Here is a 25,048-nt window from a genome sequence, read left to right as displayed (position 1 = left end):
CTTAACACATTGTAAAATTGGGTATCAAACAAAACAAATAAAGAAGCCACCAAAACCCCAAGCTACATGCTTAGGTTGTTCAAAACAAGGCAACACATGGCCCCATCAGCTTGTGGAAATCACACCTCTAAGTAGGGGATCTTTTTATTTATTTATTTATAAGATCTAAAAATGTTTTCCAGAAAAAAAAAAAAAGGCAAGTTTTGATTATTAAACATGTCAAACTAAGTGTTCAAGTAACATTTTTTTTTAATTCTTAACTGCATATTTGTAAAATAGTTTTTATAATTATCATTCTGAGAATACAACAATCAGCAAAAGTAATTAGTAACATCTCTAACCTTTATTGTCGGCAGCTATGAATCCAAGAATGTTTTCATGTCGTAGCATAACTGTTTGATAAATTTCTGCCTCTCGAAACCATGAGCGCTCTTCTCTTGAAGAAAAGATCTTCACAGCAACTTCTTCTCCTCTCCATTTTCCCCTCCATACTTCCCCAAAGCGACCCTTACCAATACTTTCTTGGAGTACTATAGTTCGTGCAATTGTTCTTTGCACAAGTAAAGGTAAACCTAAAAAGAAGATTTAACATTAAATTTAAATATCAAAATAAGCATTCAGCATAAGAATAGTAGTATCCATATTCCATTTTTCTCTTAAAATGCACAAACTTTCTCAAGATTTTGACAGCTTGCTGGGAACTTCTAACAAGCATGTAGGTAAGATGTTGCCTGCAATCATAAATGCCAACAATACAGAAATTGAAACATATTATGCTACAAGCTGCCTCTACAGTCATTCAAAGGAAGGCACAGACTTTCTCTTTAGGAATTTGGGATGGAACAAAGATATGAACAACAGACAGTGACAGGACATGAAACACAATCAAATGAAATACAGAACATGAAACAGTAAGGGTGGTTTTTCTTTGTTAAGGATCTGCCCACAAGTCTCTTGGCAAAGCCGCTGAGGAGCATATCTGCCACTAGTCCGCTTACTTGACTTCTTGCTAGACAAGACTTGATCAGTTTCTAAGCTGAAGTTAAAACATGCTTATCAGCAACACTGTCAAACATTCATGCTGATGCCCAAGTACACTAGCAGCCTGTTAGTATTCTCAAACACCTCTAACACCAGAAAATCTTTGTAACATTTTCCCCACTTCAGAGGTCACTCTTGTGTACTTCACTGGCATTACACTTGAGAAAAATGCTTACATTCATGCAGATTTTACAGCTTCAGAACATCTACATGCTTTCAACTCACAGCACCTCATAACATGCTGCCATAAACTTACACAATAAACAAGAAGCATTGGTATTCCCCAGGCAGGGTAGGCTTTAAGTCTCTTGTAACTAAAAGGCTTGTTGTAGAATTCTGCATTGATACTACATTACAGGATGAATCCATCAGCAAAGTTATCTGCTCACAATAAGGTCTTTTGATATTGGGTCATTTCACTTATATCAAACACCTGGATCTATTACTCCACAATCACTGTTCCAGTAGCTGACAGAAGAAGATACATTTTCAATTTCCTTAAACTACTGAAAATAAATCACAACTAAAAGACTGAATAACTACTTTCTCTTTATTTCTGAACATTCTTTGCAAATAACAGCACTAGAAGACCAGATAATCTGGTCAACAGCATTACCATGCTTATGCCTCAGTCTTTGAGAAACATAAATTAAAACATTTCAGAGAGTTTAGAGGAGTTCCTTGAGAGTTTCAGATGTAAAGGTATTTCCTGCATGAGCTGTGCTGATAATGTGTGTACCTCTACACGAAGATAAAAGGGGAAAAAAATGCAGATACCAGAGATCTAAACATTTCAGGTATGACAATATTATTTGCAGAGAAAAAAAAAAAAAAAAAAAAAGAGTCAAACTTCTGTTGTGAAATAGCTGTCCTCAGATCAACTGTATTGTCTGCTCAAACTGCAAGCGCTTATCTGTGAAGCCTAATTTGCATTCTTTATGGAGATATTTTTGAACTGCAGAAAAGGCCAGATAATGACAGGACCAAACTCATTCCTGAAAATGTGAAATTTGACTCTGCCGGCAAGAAGTTTCTCTCTTAACAGTTACATATTACAATGACAAAATACTTATTCAGACTTGGAATAAAAGCTGATTTTTTGTGCTTGGAAATGGTGATGTGTGTATTATTTTCTTCTACCTCAAATGTTTCCAAGAACTGTACATCTTCAGTTTCAGATGCAACTGCTTTCCTTGTGCTGTACTGTTACGAATACCGCTTGTATAAAAGAAGATAGCGCATCCAAGAATATCAGCTAACCTTGAAATAGATATTAAGCTTTACATCTTCTAAAAGAGAGACATCAGTTTTATTTTACAAACCCTCAAATGACCATGCTAAGATAATCGTAGAATCATTTACGTTGGAAAAGACCTCTAAGACCATCAAGCTCAATTATTATAATAGCACTGCCAACTCTACCACTACACCATGTCCCTGAAGACCACATCTACATGTTTTCAGTATCTCCAGGGATGGTGACTCAACTGCTTAGCAGCCTGTTCCAAAGCTTCACAACCCATTCAGTGCAAAAAAGTTTTCTGATATTCAAGCCAAACCTCCTTTGGCACAACTTGAAGCCATTTCCTCTTGTCCTGTCATTTGCTGCCTGGGACATTTACCCTCGCCTTGCTGCAACCTCCTTTGAAGCAGTTGTAGAAAGCAACAAGTCCCCTTTTCTCTAGGCTAAATAACCTTTGTTCCCTCAGTTGCTCCTCTTAAGACTTGTTCTCTACACCCTCCACCAGCTTAGCAGCCCTTATTTTGGATGCACTCCAGTACCTCAATGTCTTTCTTGTAGTGAGAGGCCCAAAACTGAACACAGTATTTCAGATGCAGCCTGGTCCCACCACAGCTGAGAGCAAGGGGACACCTCCTTCCTAGCCCTGCTGGCTGCACTGTTTCTGATACAAGCCTGGATGCCATTGGTCATCTTGGCCACCTAAGTACGCTACTGACTCATGTTCAGCTGGTTGTCAGTCATCACGCCTAGGGCCTTTTTTGCAGGGCAGCTTTTCTGCCACTCCATACCACTGTATGGGGTTACCACTGAGCTTTCTTGAACCTCACACAATTTGCCTTGGCCCATCAGTCCAAGATATCCAAGTCCCTCTGCAGAGCCTTCCTGCTCTCAACCTCATGCAGATCAACACCTCTATCTTTGTGTCACCTGCAAACTTACTGAGGGAGCCCTCAAACCTCTTGTCATTAAGTACAACTGTATTTTTTTTTAATTTAAAGATTCATTTACTTCTATTTGTTGCAACTGTTCATTCTTTTTCTATTGCTGATTGCCAAAAAGCTGGAATTACTATTTATCTTAAGTCCATAAGAATTCATCACCACACAACACTGTTTTCCAACTGAGCACTTTCCACATTTTGGTTTACATAAAAGAGCCAGTATCTTCCAACCAGTATCACACCGTATCAGCCAGTATCACCAGTAACTTGAGCAACTACATTAACGTATACCAGACTGCCTGAAAAGTAGCTGCTGGAGAGGGCCTCAACAGGAGGAACATCTTCCCCTAGAGCAGGTTGTCCGAAGTCCCAAGAAACCTGGCCTTGAACACTTGCAGGGATGGGGTATTCATAGTTTCTCTAGGCAACTTGTTCCGGAGCCTTGCATCGTAGTGAAAAATTTCTTCGGAATATGTGACCTTAGCCTACCTCCTTTTACTTCAAAGCCATTACCTCACATCTTGTCACTGTATTCCCTAATAAAAACTCCCTTCCCAGCTTCCCTGCAGGCCTCCTTCAGGTACTGGAAGCCGCCTCTTCCCAAGACTCAACAACACCAACTCTCTCAGCCTGTCTTCAAGTACAGGTGCTCCAGATCTCTGACCATCTTCATGGCCCTCCTCTAGACTCACTCTATCACGTTTTTGTTCATACTCTCAAACATTTTAACACAATGTTGAATTTATCTTGTAAGGCTCTGCCCTAGAAGACCTCTCCTAAAACTCCACAAACTGGTGAAGTCTCATTCTCTTCAAACCTCTATGAACCATCACTAAGTTTAAGTAGCTTTTCACCAAGTTCAACTGACTCAGGTTGACACTGACTTTGTGATATTCCATTTTTTAAACGCTTCAAGTTCCTGCCTGACCTCACCCACTAATAAGCTTCTCCACGGTTTTATATGATTCTGTTTCCTTGCGTGCAAGTTGCCTTGGACACTTCTAAGTCGGAGAGTAACAGCTGCGTATTCCAATCTACGTAACACGTCATTATTTCAGAGATTTACATCATGATCTAAAAATCACTCACAGCTCCAGAAGACTTTAAAATTCTTCCCTTAGATCCTTCTGTTGAAGACTTAGCTTCTACCTTGAATGTTTTATGAATTTCTTTCATCAGTCCTCTAATTGTTTTAGGTTTAGCATTACTGCCTTTAATAACAGTTTTCTATCACCGCCACACACAATAAATCCTAATTCCCTTCATATCTGAGCTCATTTTCAGAATTCTGTATGCTTTGATATGCTTCTTTATCAGAGAACACCATAATACAAAATTGAGGGAATCCTTTTTTACTTGACTACCAGTGCTTTCAGTCCATCTGCAGGATTTTAAGAGAACTTCTGGGCCAGCAGCCTGATCACTTTCTTGGCCGTGTTCTGCGCTGATTAACTAGTGCTTTTATGCCTAAACTACTTTCATTAGGAGCTCTGACTTTTCCTCCTTCAGCACCTCCATTCCCACTACCAGTTTATTTCAAAAGTGAAAATTTATAACCGTGCAGAATGAAAACCTAGATTAGAATACAGTTGTTGCAGGCATTTCAGGACACTGAAATTATCATTTAAGTACTGGAGCACAAAAGGATGATAATTTAGAAAGTGACTGACAAATCTGGGGACAAAATGATATATCATGGAAAATACACATACTACTAACAGCAGAGGAAAAAAAAAAAAAACTTGAAACATTTCCCATTGTACTCCCATAACAAAAGTAGTATAGAACTTAAGAACAACAGAACACTATAGAACAATAAGGTTAATACTTGAACAGCTTGAATAACAGCAGAATTACACGGACTTCACTGTGGCTCAAGTTGGACTGTGTATGAAAGTTAAGAAACAGTCTTCTTGTTTTACAGAGAATATGATTTTGTCTTTCAGGCATAGAACAAATTAGTGAATAGTTTTCCTTAGCAGTAACTCAAAGTCAACCTTTTTTGCTGTTTTTCTTCCTCTGATGCAGCCAACAGAGGCAATGCTCAAAAACAACAGTAGGTCAGGATGTTCTGGGACTCCAGACCAGGCACGACTGTTTTGAAAACTAAGCAATTCCCCTGGCTTGATGTATTTAACACCCCCACTATTTCCACTCCTCACTCCCCTGCCCCTCAAAAAAAAAAAAAAAAAAAAAAAAAAAAAAAAAAAAAAAAGAGAAGAAAAAACAACCAAGGAAAACAAAACCAACCCCGTACTCTCTTCCCTTCCCCCTACCTCCAAAAAAAGAAAGAAAAAAAAAAATATCAGGTTCCCCCCCCCCAAAAAAAAGCAAAAAACAACCCACCTGACATTTGCAAATCAGGAAGGAATGAGTCAATTAACCATCTGCTCAGGAATAAGAATGCTGTAAGTTTATTCTAACTGGGACTCCCAATTTTTAAAAAGCCTATTTTGAACATGTACTTCCAGAGAATATCTTCAAACATGAGAAAAGGCTCAGAAGACAATGATGGGATATTGCCAATAACAAATGGAAAAGTCAATTAGCAGTCAAGTCCGAATTAACATAATCATAGGCTTGACTTTCAGTCCAAAGTTGTGTGGGAAAGTGGCCACATAGAAAACAGGGTGAGTACTGTGATTATCTACAGAAGTTAGAAAAAACTGCCAATCAGACAGTACTTTGTAATTGCTGTTAGATGTATTTGTTTAAAGGGAATACCTTAAAGGCTTCCTCTCCTAAGTTTACTGAAGTGGTAGGAACTAGTACATTGCAGAAGATGACTTACACATACTACACACAGATGCTCTCTAACTTCAAAATGACAATTTCTTTTCTATTTTCTTCAGAAAAAGTCTGTATCTGTAGACATTAAGTAAATAGATTTATGCTTTTTAACAGCACCATTTCTTGTGGCTTAACCCTGGTAAACAGATAAGGGCTGCATTTCCTAAACTAAGCTCAGAAACATCTAAAACATGAGTGTAATATCAACGCTGGTTTTAATCACAAAGCCAAAAACACTACATCACATAAGCTACTATGAGGAAAACTAACTACAGCCCAGTCAAAATGATCATGTAATTATGTCATAGCTTTTTGCATTTCAAGGACTGTGAGCCTCAGATTCTCATTCTTTATTAAAACTCTTCTGTACACCCCTACAAGAAAGAACATAACTGGAAGACTATGTTCAGAAACTGCATTTATCAAATTGTACCTCAATATATTATAAGTTTTATTGATCAGTTTCTTTACCTGAATTTAGTATTTCTGTTAGTAAATAAGAAAACTGATATACACCCGAACTGCTGCAGCTCCAGCTCTCTCCTGAAATAAATTTACTCCGTCATGACCAAGTCATATTTGAACACTCAAAAAACTCTCAACTGAAACTTAATTGTTTACAGTTAGCATAACCTCAATGAAAATGTAACCAAAGACTACTTATTTTAATCTATATTCTGAACATGTGCAGCAAATTATATTGATTTTATACTGATCTGACAGACCAGTGGACTCTGAACAGTTTTTATCAGCTATTGTCATTAGGAAATAAGTACAGACTAGGTTTTTAGTTTGTTTCTATTACGTTTTTTTCCTACTTCTGTGGAACTGAAGGATTCAGAAAGAGGTAAATACAAACATTTACTGGAAGAAAACAGCACCATGAAAGTTTCAGCACATACATCTACTAGGAGAAGGATCAATTTTCACTTCTATATAGTAGAAAGCTGATGAGAAATTGACGTGATACCTCACTCCCACAGGATGTAACTTAACATGGATCAGAGGAGAATTAATCTGTGCTATGATTTGTGTGATGTATCATCCCATATCAATGCTTACTAAGCCATATTTGTATGACAGATCAATATAACCCTATTGGAAACTATGTCAGAACTATAGCAAAAACTACATGCAGTAAACAAGACTACTACCTCATCCTCCCAGAGGAATACCTATTGAAGTCAGAATTTAAAAATAAATAAACAAACAAATAAATAAAAATTATGAAGTCAAAGGATAGAAATTCTTTGGACACAGTTATTTGTAACTGACATCTTCTCTGAAGGGAGAACTGGTTAAAATACTAATTTGCACTTACAACTCAGAATATTCATCATATACCTATACCTATATAAAATTTTTAGTGTAAAGCTAAAAGAAACAAATCCACAAATTACTTCAGAAATGCAAGAGATTGGAATTTAACCACGTTGTGCAGATCAAAATGTATACAACTGGACCCTTACTAATAGTAGAAACAACAACTGAATGTACAACATTCCTACTTCCCATCAGATTGAAGAGAAATAGTATCAGCAACTCAGCATGATTTTACTTCACTTATTTCTAGGTATTGGAATCAGTTCTGATACCAAATGAATCTATATGAATGCAGCAGATTTTCTAATACCTTTTCCAGTTACTGGAAAGTTAAAGTACATTTGACACTTTTTAAAAAAATAAAGATCACAAAGCTCTTAAAAAGCTTTTTAACGGGTTATTACCACAAGTATGACATTACCTGACCCAGAGCCTGAAGTTGTCATATCATAAATTAAATCCTTTAATGTAGTTCCTTCAGATATAAAGGGACGATCCAATGAAGGATCTTCTTCACTTGGCACACGATGATGAATTACAGTACGGTTATGACAAAGATACAGAATCAGCATCAATGAAATGCAGACAAAGCAGACAGGTCCAGCAATAACAGCTGCCAGTTCCACAGGACCTAGACTAGAAGCTGGTCTTCCTGGAGTAGGACCTGGTGGTAAACAAATAAGACAGTTTCACCATTTCCTTCTATGTAACATCATGAAATACATTGAGTTTACTTACTTAATGATATTTGAATTACATTTCTTAAGAATTATTCTTCAAAAAGTTACTGCACACAAAAAAGTATTACAATGGGCAAAAGTAACTATTTCAAAGAATACCAGAGTTGAAAAGGATCCATAAGGATCTTCAAGCCTAACTCATGGCTCCCACATGACCACCCAAAATTCAAACAGTACATGTGAGAGCACTGTCCAAACACTTTGTGAACTCTGGCATGCTCTATGTCAAGACTATTGTGCTGTGGGTGAGCCTGTTCCAGTGCCTGATCATCTTGCAAATTCAGTTTATATTTAACTTGCATGGAAGCCTTTGAAACTGGCCCTACTGTTCCAATCCAGAACAGGAATGTCTTATTCCAAAACCCTTGAAATTTTGTTTGCAGAATCTAAGGTATACTTCAGACCTTCGAGTTCATCAGCAACTTCAAAACTAGAACTCTAAATTCTCCATTGTTAAAAATAAATAAAAACACAAATACATCAAAAACTATTACCTGGTGTTGGAATTGGAAGTTCTATTTTATTGCAGTGGTCTTTGTCACAGCAATGAGGCAAAGTAGTAACTCCATCTCTGGAGGATGGTGCACAAACAAATGGTCTGTCCCGGGGAATCAGATCGATTTCTGCTATACACATGCTATTGTGTATGACTCTATCTGCAATCCGTGTTACTGAGGTAAAACAAAGCCCATCTGTTACACAGGTAAAGTTGTCTTTTGTGCATAGATGGCAGTAACACTGTAATGCTGCATTGAGGAAAAAAAAACAAATGTTAGTCTTGGCACCCATTTTGAATCACAAAGCAACTACAACTTAAGCAACTCCAAGAAACTTAACCCTGAAGAAAAATGCTGTAAGGTTTTTTAGTGGGACAACAGAATCAGGAGATACACCTATGAAAGTATGTCAAACAAAGTCATCTCTCCTTAAAAACTACGGAGGTAGCCTGCCATGCAAGATGTTTCTCCAGGTAGAGAAATCCTGTTAGTTTCCCATACTAAAGTCAGGTATATTTTATAACACTATCTTCTAAAGATAACTGCATGATAAGTGCTCTTTTTCAAAACCAATACAAACAGTGCCTTTTGTTTTTGTTCTAACAGCCAACAGAGCAGTTTTAGTAATTACAAAATAGGATGCTGCTGGCTACCTAAGTAATTAATACTTTATATTTCACATTATAGCTTTATTTTTTTTTTGCTGAGGAAAGAACATATAAATGCTTAATCCTCATTAAAACAAACAACAAAACCCAAATCCTAAACAACCCCCAAACTACCTAAGAACATATCATTTCACACAAGCAGCATATGGCTCAGACTTTATTTTGGTGAAAATGCAAGAAAACAATGCATTACCATACTAAAGTTTACTACAGCTATCAACTGAGCTAGTAATTTGAGGGCAGGGACAATACGGCAGACTAATCCCATACAAGAAGATGTGAAGATCTGGTTTCATTTTTTAAATTGAAAAAATTCCTGGGAAATCTGTTACTACAAACTTCTTTCTCCACTCCTTTCCATATATACAGTGCCAAAGCCAGAAAAAGTGCAATAAAAGTAAAGACACCAATACACTGACTCTACTTGTTCATATGAGTAGAGGAAAAGCTGCATGATGGTCTTGAAACAGAAGTGAGAGTATGCTATTGCAGAAGTGAAAAAACAGTAGACTAAGGAGGAAAGGAATCATCTGTGCACACATGCACTGAGCTGTGGTTACTTCTCAGCTACAGCTAACACAGAAGCGGCGAGTGCATGTAAAGGCCAAAATGCAGAGACTTAGACAAATACCATATTATCAATGACCAACTCAAAAAAATGCACGAATCATAAGCAATTCTCTTTAAAGGGTACAAAATCTCACATCAAATGGATATCAAGGCGAGCAGAACAGAAGATGCTCTAAAACACAATACTTGTTTTTTTTTCACTGAAACTCTGGTTACTTCACTGAGTTTGAGATAACCACTGCCTAAACTGTGTTGGATTTTCCATCTTTCTCTATTCTTGGATAACACTGACTGGATAAAAGATAATGTGAAAAAACAATCTGATCTCAAATTCTTGACTCGAAGTGGTACCCCTTCTCTGTCATCTTCTGACTGCATGATTTTCAACCAAACCAAGATGCAATATTTTCCATCCTCAAAGAAATACGGAAATTCTTACTGTTCAGAGTTCAGCTATGAAACATTTACCAAAGGCACATCAACAGGAAAATAACTTGATCCACACCTCAGCAAATTATTTTTGAATCTACTGATTTCTACAACATTCACAAATTAGTATTTTTTTTCCCCCCATGAAGTTTTCAGAACATAGCTTTATTAAAAAAGAAACACACAAAGAACCAAAAACTTGCAGGCCTTTATCTGACGTGCTTCATCCAATACTTTCCCTTTAAATCATCTTCCTGGCTCATCAGAACTGCAGATGCATCTGAATTCCTACAGTAACAGACTTGCAGTGATTTGTGTATTTACATTAGGTCATGGTACAAAGGATAAATTACATGAAGTGAAAAAAATAGACATAATGTTTACTTATCTCCCTGCTCATACACAACTTTAAAGATACACTAATCTCACTCATACTAAAGTGTTCAGTAAGTGGCTCACCCACCTTCCCTTTGTTACAGTTCCCAGTGTGATTTTATTCAATAATTTATACTTTTGTCCCAGTTTGACACCATTATCTTTTAGTCTGTTATCAAGACAAGCACACTATTCACAAAAATCTATATGGGTTCCTACACAAGTCCTCACTTGCATACACAAGCACCATCCACCACCTCACTGTGCTCACACCCATTTTCTGGTCTCCATGAACGTTCAGTAACATCTATGAATGTCAAAGGGTGCAATGTTTTTCAGCATGGAGGGATTCAATTACCTTTGCTTCATCTGCACCTCCGTATCAGTTGCATTTAGTCAGACTGCCCCTCTACTGCTCTCTGTTGCACAGCAACAAAACGCAATGCAATACTGGTGCAAAGATTCCACCTCAACTGCCATACATTTGCCAGTTATTTACAGTGCGTGATTTTACTATGTAGAAGTTACAACAGCGTGTGGATGCAACAATTAGCACAAAGCCCACAGTGCAGATGAGTTTGGAATGTAAATAAGATCAAAACTACACAGCTTGTCAAGAAGAGTTCCGTTACTTATACTATGTACAAAACCTGACCAGAAGATAATTAAATATAACCTGTTCACTTAAGTTTGAAGAGGTTTTTCAAGTACTTGTTGTGTTTGCGAAAGTGACAAAATCGCATTAAGTCTTTATTTTGAAATTACATAAAAGCCTATGAATCACTGTGTACTATCTGTTCATGTCCTGCAAAATTATTTCATCCACACAGCACAGATCACCTTCAAGCAAAGAATTTGTGCTGAAATTCACGTACTCCTTCAAATCATGCTAACAAAGTAGATAAAGCTTGTGCCTTCACTTTTTAGATCACATCTCAATGCCAGTTTTATAGTATCAATAGTTTTCTCAAGTATCTTTTAGTAATTTCAAAAAGTCAAATCACTAGACACACGACTTCAGGCCCCACAAGGAGCATTATGCTGAACAAGAAACTCCAGATCCTTCCCATGTCATAGTATAATCTCTTCTTCCATAGAAAATACAAGTGATATCTTGTAAAGCCAACAACACAAACGCTAAAAAGAAATACTGTACCACCTGCAGAAAAAGAGAAATCAGCACTCTGGTTCCATAAGTTGTAATGCTTGTGTGGAGAAAGGAGTAAGGCTATGGTATATCAGAGATAGCAAAAGATCTCAGGGGAGACAACCAAGTGAGCAGCGGCGTTTACTGGTAGCTTCTTCCCCTCTCCAATAAATTCTGTCTGTCAAAAGCAAAACTGTAACTCAGACAAGTGATGCCAGATTCCTATACTCCTATTCACACACTTCCCTCGAACAGTACACTTGACTTATCTCTGAACTCTTTCAAGCTGAAGATACAAAACTGTTTAGGTACAATATCTAAAATACAGCTAGGACATTTTTCAACCATGATACTTCAGGACATCTGCAAATCTATTATTCTCACAAAGGCACTAATCAGGTTAAATGCTGTAAGGTGACAGCACTGGTTATCAAGTTATCAGGGCAGCTTTTACATGCATGTAAGCAAAGATTTCAAAGAAAACAACAGTTCTTGGCAACCAGTGATGCACTCAAGCAAGCATACAAACTACTTCACTAAGGCACTACCTATAACTTGCAGGTAACAAATAAAACCTTGCAAAAAATGCCAGCTTCAGTGAAGCAGTATTCTGCTCTCTGTGGTGCAGGGGAAGAATGGTAATAACTGTTAAACAACTCATCCATTCATCCCCTCTTACAGCAAAATATATAAAAACAGTTTAGGTTATCTTCCATAGAAAAGCACAGTTTAGAAAAATCAGAGGAAGTTTAAATTATAACCTTTCTTTACCTTTTAGTTTTACTATATGAAAAAAAGGAAAACTTTCATTTGTACTGTTAGATATACTTCAGCATACAAATCAGATTTCTATTCTTATTTAAGGACCAACTGTGTGAATACAAGTTTGCAGCAGAACTGCCACAGAATTTCTGAAAGATTAAAGGCAATTTTGGTTCACTCAGTTGATTAATGTTTTCACAGGCTGCATATTAGTCATGTTTTCACAGATTAGGACTATTTGAACAGTAGTTCAACTGGCCATTGTGATTCATGACATGTTTGCTCTTCATCTAAACAACAGCAAAGTATTCACCTGCACAATAACACCAGCACACTGCAAAACAAAAGCATCAGAAAACGCTTAACTTTTGTCAAAATAAGATACATGATTTGCCTACTATTACTTAGCATTCTTATATCATGCTTCTTTGCTAACTCAGACCATGGTGAGTGAGCAAATTCATCCCTTCAGTAGGAGAAGACTTGTGTATGAGCTATGGATAAAGAGCCCTGGTGTTCCTACTGCCTTGAATAGGACTGACATCTCTTCCCACTACCCCCTGCTTTTTTTAAAGCAACAGAACCATAACAAAGAGAACAAACACTGCCACTTCCAATCTTCGGGTTTTGTATGGAAATTTATTACCTTATTTTCACGCGGTTATTGAGAATTCTTGACAGATTAGAAGCATCAAAAGGGAAAAGAACGGTTCAGAACTCAAATCAAGTTAAAATGTCCTTCATCTAGACTGGATATGTTACACACAAAAGTTATCAATTATTAAAGCCTGCTGCACCTTTCCAAATACACAAGAAAATAAAACAACGGGTAACTTAAGCTTACTTCACTGTTCCTATATCAAAGATGCTCCACCTTCTTTAGTATGAATGGTGACAATGCAGCATTTTAGTTTTGCAAATTGCTTTGCTTTAAGAAATATCTCCTTTACTCTATAAGCACCACCTTAAAGCGAGCTGCAGAAATCCCAGACGCCTTAAAGCTTGAATAAAGTTGCGGTGCTTCTCCCCTTCCTCTGTAAAACCCAACGCAAAACACAATTCGTGAGACGATTAGTTAGAATTCAGGAACTGAGTGCAAAAAGCGTTTTACCGTCGTCTAAACACGGACTGAAGCGCAGCTCCACAGCGGAGCTCACGGCCCGCCCCTGCCGCCACGCCGCCCGCCAGCGTCCTCGGGACGCCCGCAGGACCCGCAGGTCGCCCAGTCCGATGACGGCGGCGGCGGCACCCGCGGCAGCAGGCGAGTTTTCCGACAGAGCTCCTCTGCGGTTCCTCCGACACGAGGATCGCTCTGCCGCGCGGAACCCCGGAGTCGCCGCGGGGCCGGGCAGAACGGCGGCGGGCGCCTCGCGACAGCGCGGCCGCCCCTCCTTCGGATCCGAGGCACCGCGTTCGGTCAACAAAGGGACGAGCGGGGCGCGTGCCCCGCGGGGCTCGGATGCCGGGGGAGGCGGCGACTCCGCCCTAGCCGGCCCCTCCGCCATGTTGTTGAAAGGAACCGACGTGGACCCGCGGGCCGCCGCCTCCGCCGCCGTTCTCCTCCCCCCGCCCCGGGCGCCGATCGCTCGCTTTCCCCTCCCCCCACTCCCCCGCTCGCCCGTAGGCACGCGCGCACGCACTCGCTTACCGGCCGCCCCGGGCAGCAAGAGCGCAGCTACCATCAGGCGCAGCGCGGCCCGTGACCGCCGAGCGCCCCGTCCGGCCATGCTCCGCTCCTGAACCTGCACACCCGGCGCGCGCGCTCCCGCGCGACAAATCCGCCCCGCGCCCCCTGCGCCGCTCCTCCCCCCTCCCGCCGGAGAGAGAAACATCGACGCGCTCGCGCCTCCCCTCGCACCGCCGGCGTAACCGCTGCGGGGGCGCTCCCTGATTGGCCGCCCCGCCCCGCTCCTCCCTCGCGGCAGCCGCGGGGCGCCCCGACGACGTCGGGCAGCTGCGGATCGCTGCTTGAGGCCGGCGGCCGGGCGGGGTTACTCGCCACGGGGCCAGAGCCGGGAGTCGCCGTCGCTGTCTCGGCCGCCCGTCGGAGTGAACTCCCGGCGGGAAGCGAGCTTTCCGCACACGCGTAGCCTCGAGCAGCTCCCTCCGCGGGAATCGTCGCCTTTCTGAGAAGGAGCGGCTGGAAGCCACCAGGCGAGCGGCTGAGGCGCCGTCCCGGCCCGGCGGGAATCACCGCCGTGGACGGGGCTCCCGAGGGGCCGCGGTTGACTCCGTCGGAAGGAGATGCGCGTAGGAGTTGAGCGGCTCTCGGGTTGTTTTAAGAGAGCGGGGGAAAAAAAAACAAAAACAAAAACAAAACAGCGCCTGAGGGATTCCTCTATGCAAAGTGCGGGTGGGACGCGAACTGGGAGAGGCTTCATCGCCGTGATGCTTTTCTCTGAGCGGCGTCATTCAGCCGGGTGCAGCTGTGGCACTCGGGCACTCGATAGTCCGCCCACCTGGCGGACCTACGAGAGGGCTTTGCGTTTGTTTGTGCTGCTAGTTCTGCGGCCTGTTAGCAGTTCAGAAGGAAAGGATGGGTCTCCCTGAAGGACGGAGTCTTAGAGTAGAGCCTGCACACGTCATTTCTTCGTAGAGATAAAGCAGCGCTGGTGGCGGTGTGCAGCTCCATCGTTATTTCACAGTCCGTTCGCCCACCCCGTGTAAGTGCAGGAATTATTTGGGACTCAGAAGTAAACCTGCATGATCCAACAAACTGTCTGAAATTCTGGTTAAAAGCTGTGGCAGCTAGGATCTGCCTGGGATTGTTGCTTTTATCCGCAGCTTTATTAGCTTTTCTGTGATGGGAAAGAAGACAGGCCCTCTTAGTTCCTCCTGATCACATAACCAGTGTCTCAGTGGTTGCCTGCTCCCTCTGGAAGTTTCCCTTCTCCTGCCTCCTTGGTGCCCTGGCTCCTGTGCCCAGCTTTTGTATTCAGATCCTGAATCATTGCAAAGTCTCACAATTCAGTAGAAGTTTTTATACTACCTTTGTTGCTAGGCTTGCTTGCTGTGTAACATAGGACGAGCCAACACAGGTCACAGGTGCTTTTTTACTTGCTTCCTGTAGTCACTGTTTTTGACAAATTTTTGCAAGCTTTATTTACTGTCTCTACCAGGTGATGACTTGCCATTTCAGTGTTCTGGACAAAAACTTAATCTTCAGAACCACACTCAATTCCACATCGCAGCAATCTGCTTTCTCCTTCCTATTTGCAGTTGTTCTGCTAACAGATCCATTGTAAAAAGTCTTACTTCTCCTGCAGTACAGTTGACCTGGATAAAAATCCTGATAATATAACGGTTCAAAGTGAACTAAGTATTTGTTAATTCAGTCTTTTTCCCTTTCTCTCCTAGCAGTGATCACTGTTACATACAAACAGAACCTATTTAATTTTTCTCTCACAAATACTGTTTCAGTGACAGTATGTTAGACTGAACATCTGGATTCAATACAAACACATGCTGTAAGGAGTTACTGAAGTTGACATCACCACACAAGCATGTTCTTAGTTATCCATATATAGAAATGTACAAGGGATTAATCCTAGTAATATGCTAGCAGCAGTAAGAAATACTGAGGCATCTTTTAAAATCATAAAACACTAAAACTATAGCTTAAGGAAGTTATGTTATACTTGGAAAAGCACCCACTATTTGCTTTGTTACCACAGGCCATCTGAATTATGTGTGGACCACAAAAAATGTTTCTGAAGGAAAACGGGGAACAGGAAACAATGAGTAAGTGAAGGATTTCTTTCAGGGCTTCCAGTTCAGTCTTAGGGAAAACAGTGAATTAGCATCCTGAGCAATGTTTGGCTAGGTCAGTAACTTGTGTTTGACAGCTCACCAAGATGGTTTCACGACACTTTCAAGTGATGAACACTCCCAGTACAAATTATTTTCAACAGGCCTTACTGTTCTTTTATAACGCACACTGTGTAAAGACCTATACCCATGAAATATCTGCAGTTAAGTCACACTCTGTCCTGATTCTTAGCTAACCAGCTGTAACCTTGAGTACCATGTCAGACTGAAGAGCCAAAGTAAGCTCAGGGCTGAAGCAGCAACTATAAAGCTACCCAAGTTCAATTTGTGGATATAGAAAAATAATAATAGCTCCTTTTTCTGCCAAGGGGCTCTTGACCTTAAAAGAGTTCTGGTAGAGGATCAGATCTTGTTCATATGGGAAGGTCACTGACCATGAAGATCACTCCCCCTTTTTCTTGTTAGATTGATCCCTGTGTTCTTCTATCATCTTTCTTCCACTATTACTTCTGTACCCAGTTATCCTTTCATATTATTTCTGTGTTGTGATTTCTTTGTATGAGCATCATTGCCTCTAGTGCAATCAAGGTGTTTTAGGTAGGACCTTTTTGCTGTACAAGATTGGAGCAGTTAGGAAAAAAATGCAAAATACAAATGAAAGCTTGAGAACATTTAAATTATCAGGATGGCTCCATTGGAATTGATCTGTTTAGGTCATCCAAAGTTGTTAAACTTATTTTTAAGACTGCTTGCTTACTGAATTGAGTAAGTCAGGTACTTATACAGGGAATGTCTGCAAATTAAACACAGGATTATTTTTTGCCTCTACTAGTATCTGTTATTTAGACACATTATGCAAAATAAACAGCACCCATAGGGAGATAGTACTAGTTTCATTTCTGTCAAGAATTAAGGTGGAAAGTGAAATACTTGAGGTTATATGAAAGGCTCTGTAATGCAAAAAAACAACAACAACAACAACAACAACAAAAAACCAAACCAAACCAAAAAAACCACCCCAAAACATTAGGGATCTACATAGAACATTAAAATATAACTAGTTTTGAAAAGGGACAAATAATAGAAAATAGTACAAAAATTGTTCTATGAAGTGATCTATGATTAAACTCAATGTGTATATGCATTAACATGCTACCTGATCCAGCAGCAAGTGCTAGAGTAAAGGACATGGGTAAATATGTTGCATTGTTTGTTAGTCCTGTACATCTTGGAACTAGTTATCAGTTATGTGGGAGGACCATAACAGGACCTTTTATTTCTCACAGATCTGAAACTTACATAAAGAGGTATTGCTGTTTGTTCCATGAATATCAGATAAGTATGTTCACTGCAGGCTTTTTGTTGAGTGAGAACTCCAGTTAGCCCTGAAGCCAGACACAATGGTTAAGTACCTTTTAGTGTAATTAAACCTTTGTGTTCCCAGAGTAGTGATTGGAACATATTGTCCCCAACTACATACCGCAAATCCAGTGACATGAGCCAGAACTATGCCAGGGAGTAATTCAGCAATCAGTAATGCCATTTGTACTAATGCTTGTACCCTGGCTCTGATAATTTTCTAGTGTAAATGTAGCCTCAGAGATTGAATTAGCTTCAATTAAGACCTTGTAGCCTGAAAAGTTAAAATACATAACTAAAGCAGAGCTAAACATCAATGAACTGTTTTTCTGAGGTTCACATGGTTAACAAGTTAGGGATCCTCATGAATGTTTGGAGACAAAGAAGGCTGAACAAAACTACTGTGGGGGTGGTAGCAGTACCAACCAGTGGAGAAACATAGTTGTATACTGGTGTTTCGGCTGTTCTTATGAACACGCTTGTTGTTTTGCAGAGCAGGATGCAAAACACCTTTTCTGAAGAAGAATTATTGTCACCATCTTGGCTTGAATTGAACTTGCTTGTAATCTTGTTCTTCTAAGGTCAGGCAGGGCTATCACCCTCTTTTCTGTGAAACCATCACTAGTTCTGGTCCTGAGACCAGCTTAAGAGAACAGATTATAATATTACTCCTGATCAGTACTAAGGCATGATGATGAACTCACTTCTCACATAGAAATTCCCACTTGTTTTGTCTATTATGTGCACTGAGCTTGAAAGAGATACAGTACTTTGCAAGAGCATACAGGAAGGTTTATTTCTTTGTAAGGAGAACAGAAGGAGTTGTTCCTTGTTGAACCTCTAAACTTCTTACCAACCTACTGCTGTACACCCAGAAAAATGCATACAAATTGAAGTTGGTCTTCAGGAGGGTGTAAAATAGGATGCAGCAGATGTACATGAAAGGTGGAACCTTTCTGTGCAGCATGCTGTACCACTGCAGCTGACAGCTCTGAAAGGTGTTGAGCTTTTCTGTGGAAGAACAACAGCAGCTTTAGATAAAAATACATGGTAGGAGAAGAACAAGTGAAGAAAGAGGTCAATCACAAGATAGGATGAATGACAAATGAAAAAAAGTCTCATTCAATTGCTCTTCTGCCCATAGAGGATGAAGATTCTGACTTTCAGTTCTGACTTACAGTTTTCTCTCCCCCTGGGCAAAGACTAGTACAGCCAGAGCTGAGCCGTCCACTTTGGGTGCACTTTCAAGTTAGGCTGTGTACACATGACCATGACCATTACTTAGGAGTAGAACAGGTTTTTTGTTTTGGTTTGGTTTTAGTTACAAATAAAATGGAGAGGATCTGGCAAGTAAAAGGTCAGAACCACTGGTAACAGTGGAAGCTGCACTAAGTTACAAAATAGACCTTTTAAGTGAACCTTTTAATTGACCCTCAGGCAGGTTAACAAAGGGAGGGCTAAATTCAGATGAAAGCTGAGTTGGAAAATAATTGCTCATCTGGAAATATATCTGTCTCTAGCCAATTACTGCTGAAGCATTATGGACCGGCATCAGAGAGGAACTGTTATAACATAGGCTCTAACTAGATATCTGAACATCAACAGCCGAACCCTAAACAGATGTTGCTTTTGTTGTTGTTGTTTGTTTTGTTTTTAATAAGATATGTGCTTACCATTAACTGTGATATTTAAATTCCAAAGTGAAGTTGAAATTCTGTCATCCAATTCCTTTAAAATCTAGGAGACAGGTTCTCTTCTCTGGGCACACAGGAGAAAAAAGCAAAAATTGGAAGACTACCTAAACCTAGGTACAGAAGCAGAATATCTGCAGTATCCTTGAAGAACAGCACACTGCAACACATTCTTTTTTTTTTCTCCAGTGGAATACACAGCTCAAAAACAAAACCACATACTCTTGGACTGCATCTAGGCTAATTTTGTTAGTTGTCAATCCTTTGAAATGTGTGTGTTGCACTTCAGAAACTCACAGCTTTGGCTTGCATATTGTAGCAATCGAGGGAGAAACTGCTCATCTCACTGTAGTTCATCCAGGCAAAGCAGTGCTCTACTGATTAGTGATGACATGTCATGTTTTGTGACATTCTATAGAAAAGGTCCTTAAACTCAATAGGGCATAAGACCTCCTGATACCTGCCTCTAACAAAGTGGGCCAGAACAGGATTATGGAATGTCAGCAGCAGGTGAGCTAAGGGAGAAAACTAATTTACTAAATATGATAGAGGAATGCAAGATAACACAATATACTACAACATAATTGGAATTGAAATTAATAAATCAAATAAATGAAAGAGAAAACATCAAAAAATGAAGGCCTTACTTTAATGCTGTAAGTGAGATGCCTAGGGAGCACACGCTGCAGAGACGAGCAGAAAAAGAGCAGTCTCATGACTCCCACTTAGTTTTATCTTTTCCCGCTGAATGGAAAACAGAAATGGAACAATGAAGTCTTCTGGAAGCTGTAGTTTGTTCTTCCTCTTCCAAAACCGGAGCTGCAGCATTAACTCTTTAACTCCCAGTGCACTGCTTAATGTTATGGTGTAGGATGCCAATAGCAACAAAGCCATTACACCTTTCAGTAGGGCTATGGTGCTAGTCTTGATGATATATTCATTTGCTTTAAACACAGTTGCTTACCAGAACTAGCAAATCTTCCTAAAGTGTTCTTCACCTTTGTGTTGAACTTCAAAGGTATTCAGTTTTAATAGGGAAACAAATTTATTTTTAAGTACTGGGTCAAATTTGTCTCTGTCACACACTTGAGAAACATTACTATTTCTCTGTGGTTATACCAGGAAGCATAAACAACCTCATTGGCTCTGGTTGCAATGACAGAGACTTTTTTTGAAGGGAAACCTCAGCTTCCTAACAGGTCTCTCCTATTGATTCCAGCTAGCTGCCTACCAGGCATTTGAACACAGTGAGTGTACTTGGCATTGGGACAGTCTGGGTAATACACAGTTCATGCTCTGTATTAAGTTGAAGAATGTACAATAGATTCTTATAGCCTGTCAATTAATGTTAGAGGGGGGAAGCAACTGTTAAGGCTTCCCTAGCAGCTCACTGATGGTGTTTGACTATCTCAGTTCCCTGCTAAGCTCTATTAGCTATCCAGGATACAGAGATAAATTAGTTCCATGAACGACTGATAGAAGCAGAATTCAGCATGTACTTATTCTGGGGCCCTCCCCCTTTAAGCACTTCTTTGTGATTTCATCTTTCACACCCCCCTACCTCCTCTCCTCCCCCCCCCCCCACCCACACACATCATTACAATTCTAGGCAAGGAATACCCAACTCCCTATGACTGTTGGCTCAAGTTGAGGAGTTGAAGCATAAGAACTGACTTTAACTATCGAGGGTAGGGTTAGAGTTAGGGTTTGGGTTAGGGTTAGGCTAATTATTAATTAGTAATAATTACTGACTGCAATCATAAATACTCACTATCCTGACTTGGAGAAGCTGAGATCTGCATGGAAAACAATTTATTTTCCTCCTTGACTCAGAATTAAACCCTTCTGTACATCTTCCAACTTTTCAAACTGAAGGAATTTTCCATTTCTCAAGAATACTCAGCATTTTAGGGGAAAGGATAGACTATAAATGAATGAAATTAGTTGTTATGCATACATTTAAAGTGTAATATAAACATTTTTTTGCCTCATTACCATATTGTCTTTTCAAAGAAAAAAGAAGATATGATTCAGCTGATTTTATATGCTTTTATAGTAAATTAAAGAAATAAGGCTGGATTTCTCATTTTTTTGTTACATAATAATTAGATCAGTTTAGTATAGTAAATATGATTTGGCTTCTCTTGTGTTTTGAAAGTAGCTGTCTAATAATTTAGTAATCTATCTGTCAGCAATTTGGTGTTTTCAACCCAATCTCCAGGTTAAATCTTTAAAAATGATAATGTGATGCTTGACTACCATAGTTACTGCCAGATAAAAAAAAACAAACAAACAAGTAAATGCTTTTTTAAAAGTACATAGTAGGCAAATATTTAGGCAAGAGACTTAAGATATTATGGTGATAATGCTTGTGAAGAATAATAGCATTTAATGGTTGTTCCTGTCACTGATGCTGTGATTTTATATTAATAATTCTTTCACTGTCTGAATGCCAGAGGGGTAAATTCACTAAAAGGAAAATTACGTATAACGTAGTAAGATAACAGTGCCTAGAACCTATTGTAGAGAGACCATGGCAGATATTTTTCATTCAGCCATGTTTTGCACAACAGGAAATGACTTCCTCTAACACTAAATGAAATAAATAAAGGTCAGATGGCTTGTTTATCTGCATTTATGTGCACATTTCTGCCAGTTAAAACAGGATGTTTTCTATTAACATTGCTCCAGATTTCCTGATAACAATAGCACCAAAATAAGGACCAGATTTTGTCTAGGTTCAGTCCTCCTGCATAAAACACTATGTTTCTAAGATGAATCTATGATGAAAAAAGTAGAAGTAAGATGTCAGGTTGCTAAGTTCATGTGTAAGCACCAGGATGAAATCTGTAAAATATTTTGGGAGTTAGGTATTTAGGTGTTAGTATTGAGTCTCCACTGAGACTCCAAAGAGTCAAACCCCTTTGTTCTTAAAACTTTTTGAGAAGTCCATCCCTGTAAAATTTAACAGCATCCTCTTATTTGCTCAGTACACATGGGACAGTATTATATATCAAACGGAGGAGGCAGGGAACCAGCAAAGCTGAACAAGGACCTGCAAGTCAAACTGATGAATAAGAAGGAAATGTACAAGCAGTGGAAGCAGGGACATATTGCCTGTGAAGGATACGGGGATGCTGTCTGGATGTGCAGAGATGGGATCAGGAAAGCCAAGGCACACATGGAACTGAAATTGACAAGGGATGCAAAGAATAACAAGAAGGGATTCTACAGGTATATTGGTCAGAAGACAAAGGCCAAAGAGAGAGTATCCTCTCTGATAAATCAGAAGTAAGAACTGGCTGCAAAAAGCATGAAGAAGGTCAAGTGCTCAAGAAATTCTTTGCATCAGTCTTCACTGACAGTCAGGCTTCCCAAATCTCTCAAGTCCTGGAACCTTTAGGTTTGGTAGGAGGAATAAAATAAGAGAAAAGCAAGTTCAAGACCACTTGATACTGAATGTGTACAAGTCTATGGGGCCTGATGACATGCAACCCAGGGTCCTGAAGAAACTGTCTGATGTGGTTGCAAAGCCACTCATCATCATATTCAGAAAGTCATGACTGTCAGGTAAAGTCCTTGGTGATTTGAAAAAGGGAAACATCACTCCCATTTTTAAGGTAAAACAAACCCACGGAACTACAGGCTGGTGAGCTTCACCTCAGTGCCTGGGAATATCATGAAACAGATCGTCCTTGGAAGCTATGTTAAGGCACGTGCAAGATGAGATGATCTGAGACAGCCAGCATGGCTTCACCAAGGGCAGATTGTGCCTGATCAATCTGGTGGTGGCCATCTAAGAAGGAGCAATAGCATTGGTGGACAAAGGAAGAGCAACTGATGTCATGTACCTTGGTTTCTGCAAGACCACATTCTTATCTCTAACTTGGAGAGATAAGGATTCAAAGAGTGGACTATTTGGTGAATAAGGAATTGGCTGGATGATCACAGTCAGAGGATTGCATTCAGCAGCTCTGTGTCCAGGTGGAGCCTGTGATGAGTGGTGTCCTCAGCAGTCCAAGTTGAGACTGGTGCTCTTAAACATCTTTATCAAAGATGTACAGTGAGATCAAGTGCACCCTCAGCAAGATCTGAGAATGGTACGAAACTGAAAGGGATACCATCCAAAGGGACTTTAACAAGCTCAAGAAGTAGACCCACAGGAACCTAGTGAGATTCAGTGAGGCTAAGTGCAAGGTATTGTACTTAGGTTGGGACAATCTTAGATATGAGTACAGACTGGGAGAAGAACTCATTGAGAGCAGCTCTGCAGAGAAAGACTAGCGGTCCTCATGGCCAAAAAGCTCAAAATGAGCTAGCAGTATGTTCTTGCAGCCTGGGCTGCATCAAAAGAAGGATGGCCAGCAGGGTGGGAGAAGAGATTGTTCCCCTCTACTCTTCCATTGTGAGGTCCCACGTGGAGTACTCCCTCCAGGTCTGGCATCCCCAGCTCAAGAAAGATGTGGAGCAGTTAGAGTAGGTCCAGAGGAGAGCCACAAAGATGATCAGGGGGCTGGAGCACCTCTCCAAAGGTTGACGGAGCCTTGCTTATTCAGCCTGGAGAAGAGAAGGCCGTGGGTAAACCTTATGGTGGCTTTCCAGTGCTTAAAAGTAGCTTATAATCAGAAGAGAGAACAACTTTATACTTGGTTAGATAGTGACAGAGCAATAGGGAATGACTAAAATAAGGGAGATTTAGATTAGATATTAAGAGGATTATTATTATTAATGTATTATTATTAATGAGAGGGTGGTGAGACACTGGAACAGCTTGTCCAGAGAAGCTGTGGAATGGAAGCGTTGACTTACACTCCCTGGAAGTGTTGAAGAGCAGGTTGACTGGGTCCCTGGGCAACCTGATCCAGTGTTGACAAGCATGCCCATGGCAAAGTCGCTTCCAATACAAGCCATTCAATGATATTTTTGAATAGTGCCTTGGTTATTCAAAATCTATATAAGTGAAAAGAAGGCTTAACTGCAAAGAAACAGCAGCCATGAAGGCAGGCTACTGAATCTTCCTTGTAGCCCATACTTGACAAGTGACCTTCATGGATCTTCAACTCAGAAAGACAAGAGGCTGTGAGTGAAATGTTGGCATACCTTGGACCATACGAAGGTTGAGTGGAAAGAAAAGCTTTGAGTGTGCCTCATGAACACTGAACATTCCACCCAACTGGAATATGGTTTGTGTTGAGGTATGTTTTCTTTGGCTATTTTTTCCTGAAATGTGCAATTACAAAAAATAAAATATTTACATCATTGCAAATGAAACTTCTGTGTCAGCTTTTTCTGTCATAATATAGAATATTATGTGCAACAGATGAGTTATTTTCCCTGGGGATCAGATACAAAACTGTTTTCAATACAGAGAACAATAAACCGATTATTACAGCTATATGCTTTCTGATCAAGAAGTTTTCCCATCTTCAGTGGTGATGCTTGTCCCGTAGCTGCCAAATTAGCTGTGTGCCAGGCTTCACAGTAGTTGCTGACCATTCGGATCCCATTTGTAGTTGAACCATGCCATATTATTTTTTGAGGCCTGAAAAGTGATGTTAAGAAGTTATTTGCTGAAAAAAATCATTTTTAATATATACATATTTCAATTTAATTGCATGCCTACATATAGTGACCTTGTTCTGTTCATACTATGTAACCATTATTTTTTATTCTCCTTTGCTTGAAGCAAAGAGTGAGTGTGAAAA

At 40.0% G+C, this 25,048-nt stretch overlaps 2 protein-coding genes across 4 annotated transcripts in view; both read right to left on the bottom strand.

Moving 5' to 3' along the window:
- TGFBR1 (transforming growth factor beta receptor 1) overlaps window positions 1-14,354 on the bottom strand; it is a 34,832-nt gene extending 20,478 nt beyond the window's left edge. Inside the window, exons 1-4 of one of the 2 annotated variants that reach the window (XM_085220060.1) lie at window positions 14,174-14,354; window positions 8,572-8,823; window positions 7,759-8,001; window positions 342-572 (exon numbers count right to left, since the gene is read on the bottom strand). In XM_085220060.1, coding sequence (XP_085076186.1) covers window positions 342-572; window positions 7,759-8,001; window positions 8,572-8,823; window positions 14,174-14,252 — 805 coding nt within the window. In that variant the 5' untranslated portion in view covers window positions 14,253-14,354. Of the gene's footprint in view, window positions 1-341; window positions 573-7,758; window positions 8,002-8,571; window positions 8,824-13,636; window positions 14,055-14,173 lie in introns of those variants that run through there. The other variant, XM_010708303.2, reaches the window with a different exon arrangement.
- Window positions 14,355-21,140: 6,786 nt separating this feature from the next.
- Window positions 21,141-25,048, bottom strand: part of COL15A1 (collagen type XV alpha 1 chain) — a 106,688-nt gene continuing 102,780 nt past the window's right edge. For both annotated transcript variants that reach the window (XM_085220053.1, XM_085220054.1), the window contains exon 36: window positions 21,141-24,885. In XM_085220053.1, coding sequence (XP_085076179.1) covers window positions 24,669-24,885 — 217 coding nt within the window. In that variant the 3' untranslated portion in view covers window positions 21,141-24,668. The remainder of the gene's footprint in view (window positions 24,886-25,048) is intronic.

Source organism: Meleagris gallopavo, chromosome 3 (assembly GCF_905368555.1).
Source record: "Meleagris gallopavo chromosome 3, MGAL_WU_HG_1.1, whole genome shotgun sequence".
Taxonomy (NCBI): Eukaryota; Metazoa; Chordata; class Aves; order Galliformes; family Phasianidae; genus Meleagris; species Meleagris gallopavo.
Note: the sequence above shows the minus strand (reverse complement) of the source record. Positions and strands in the feature narration are given on the sequence as shown.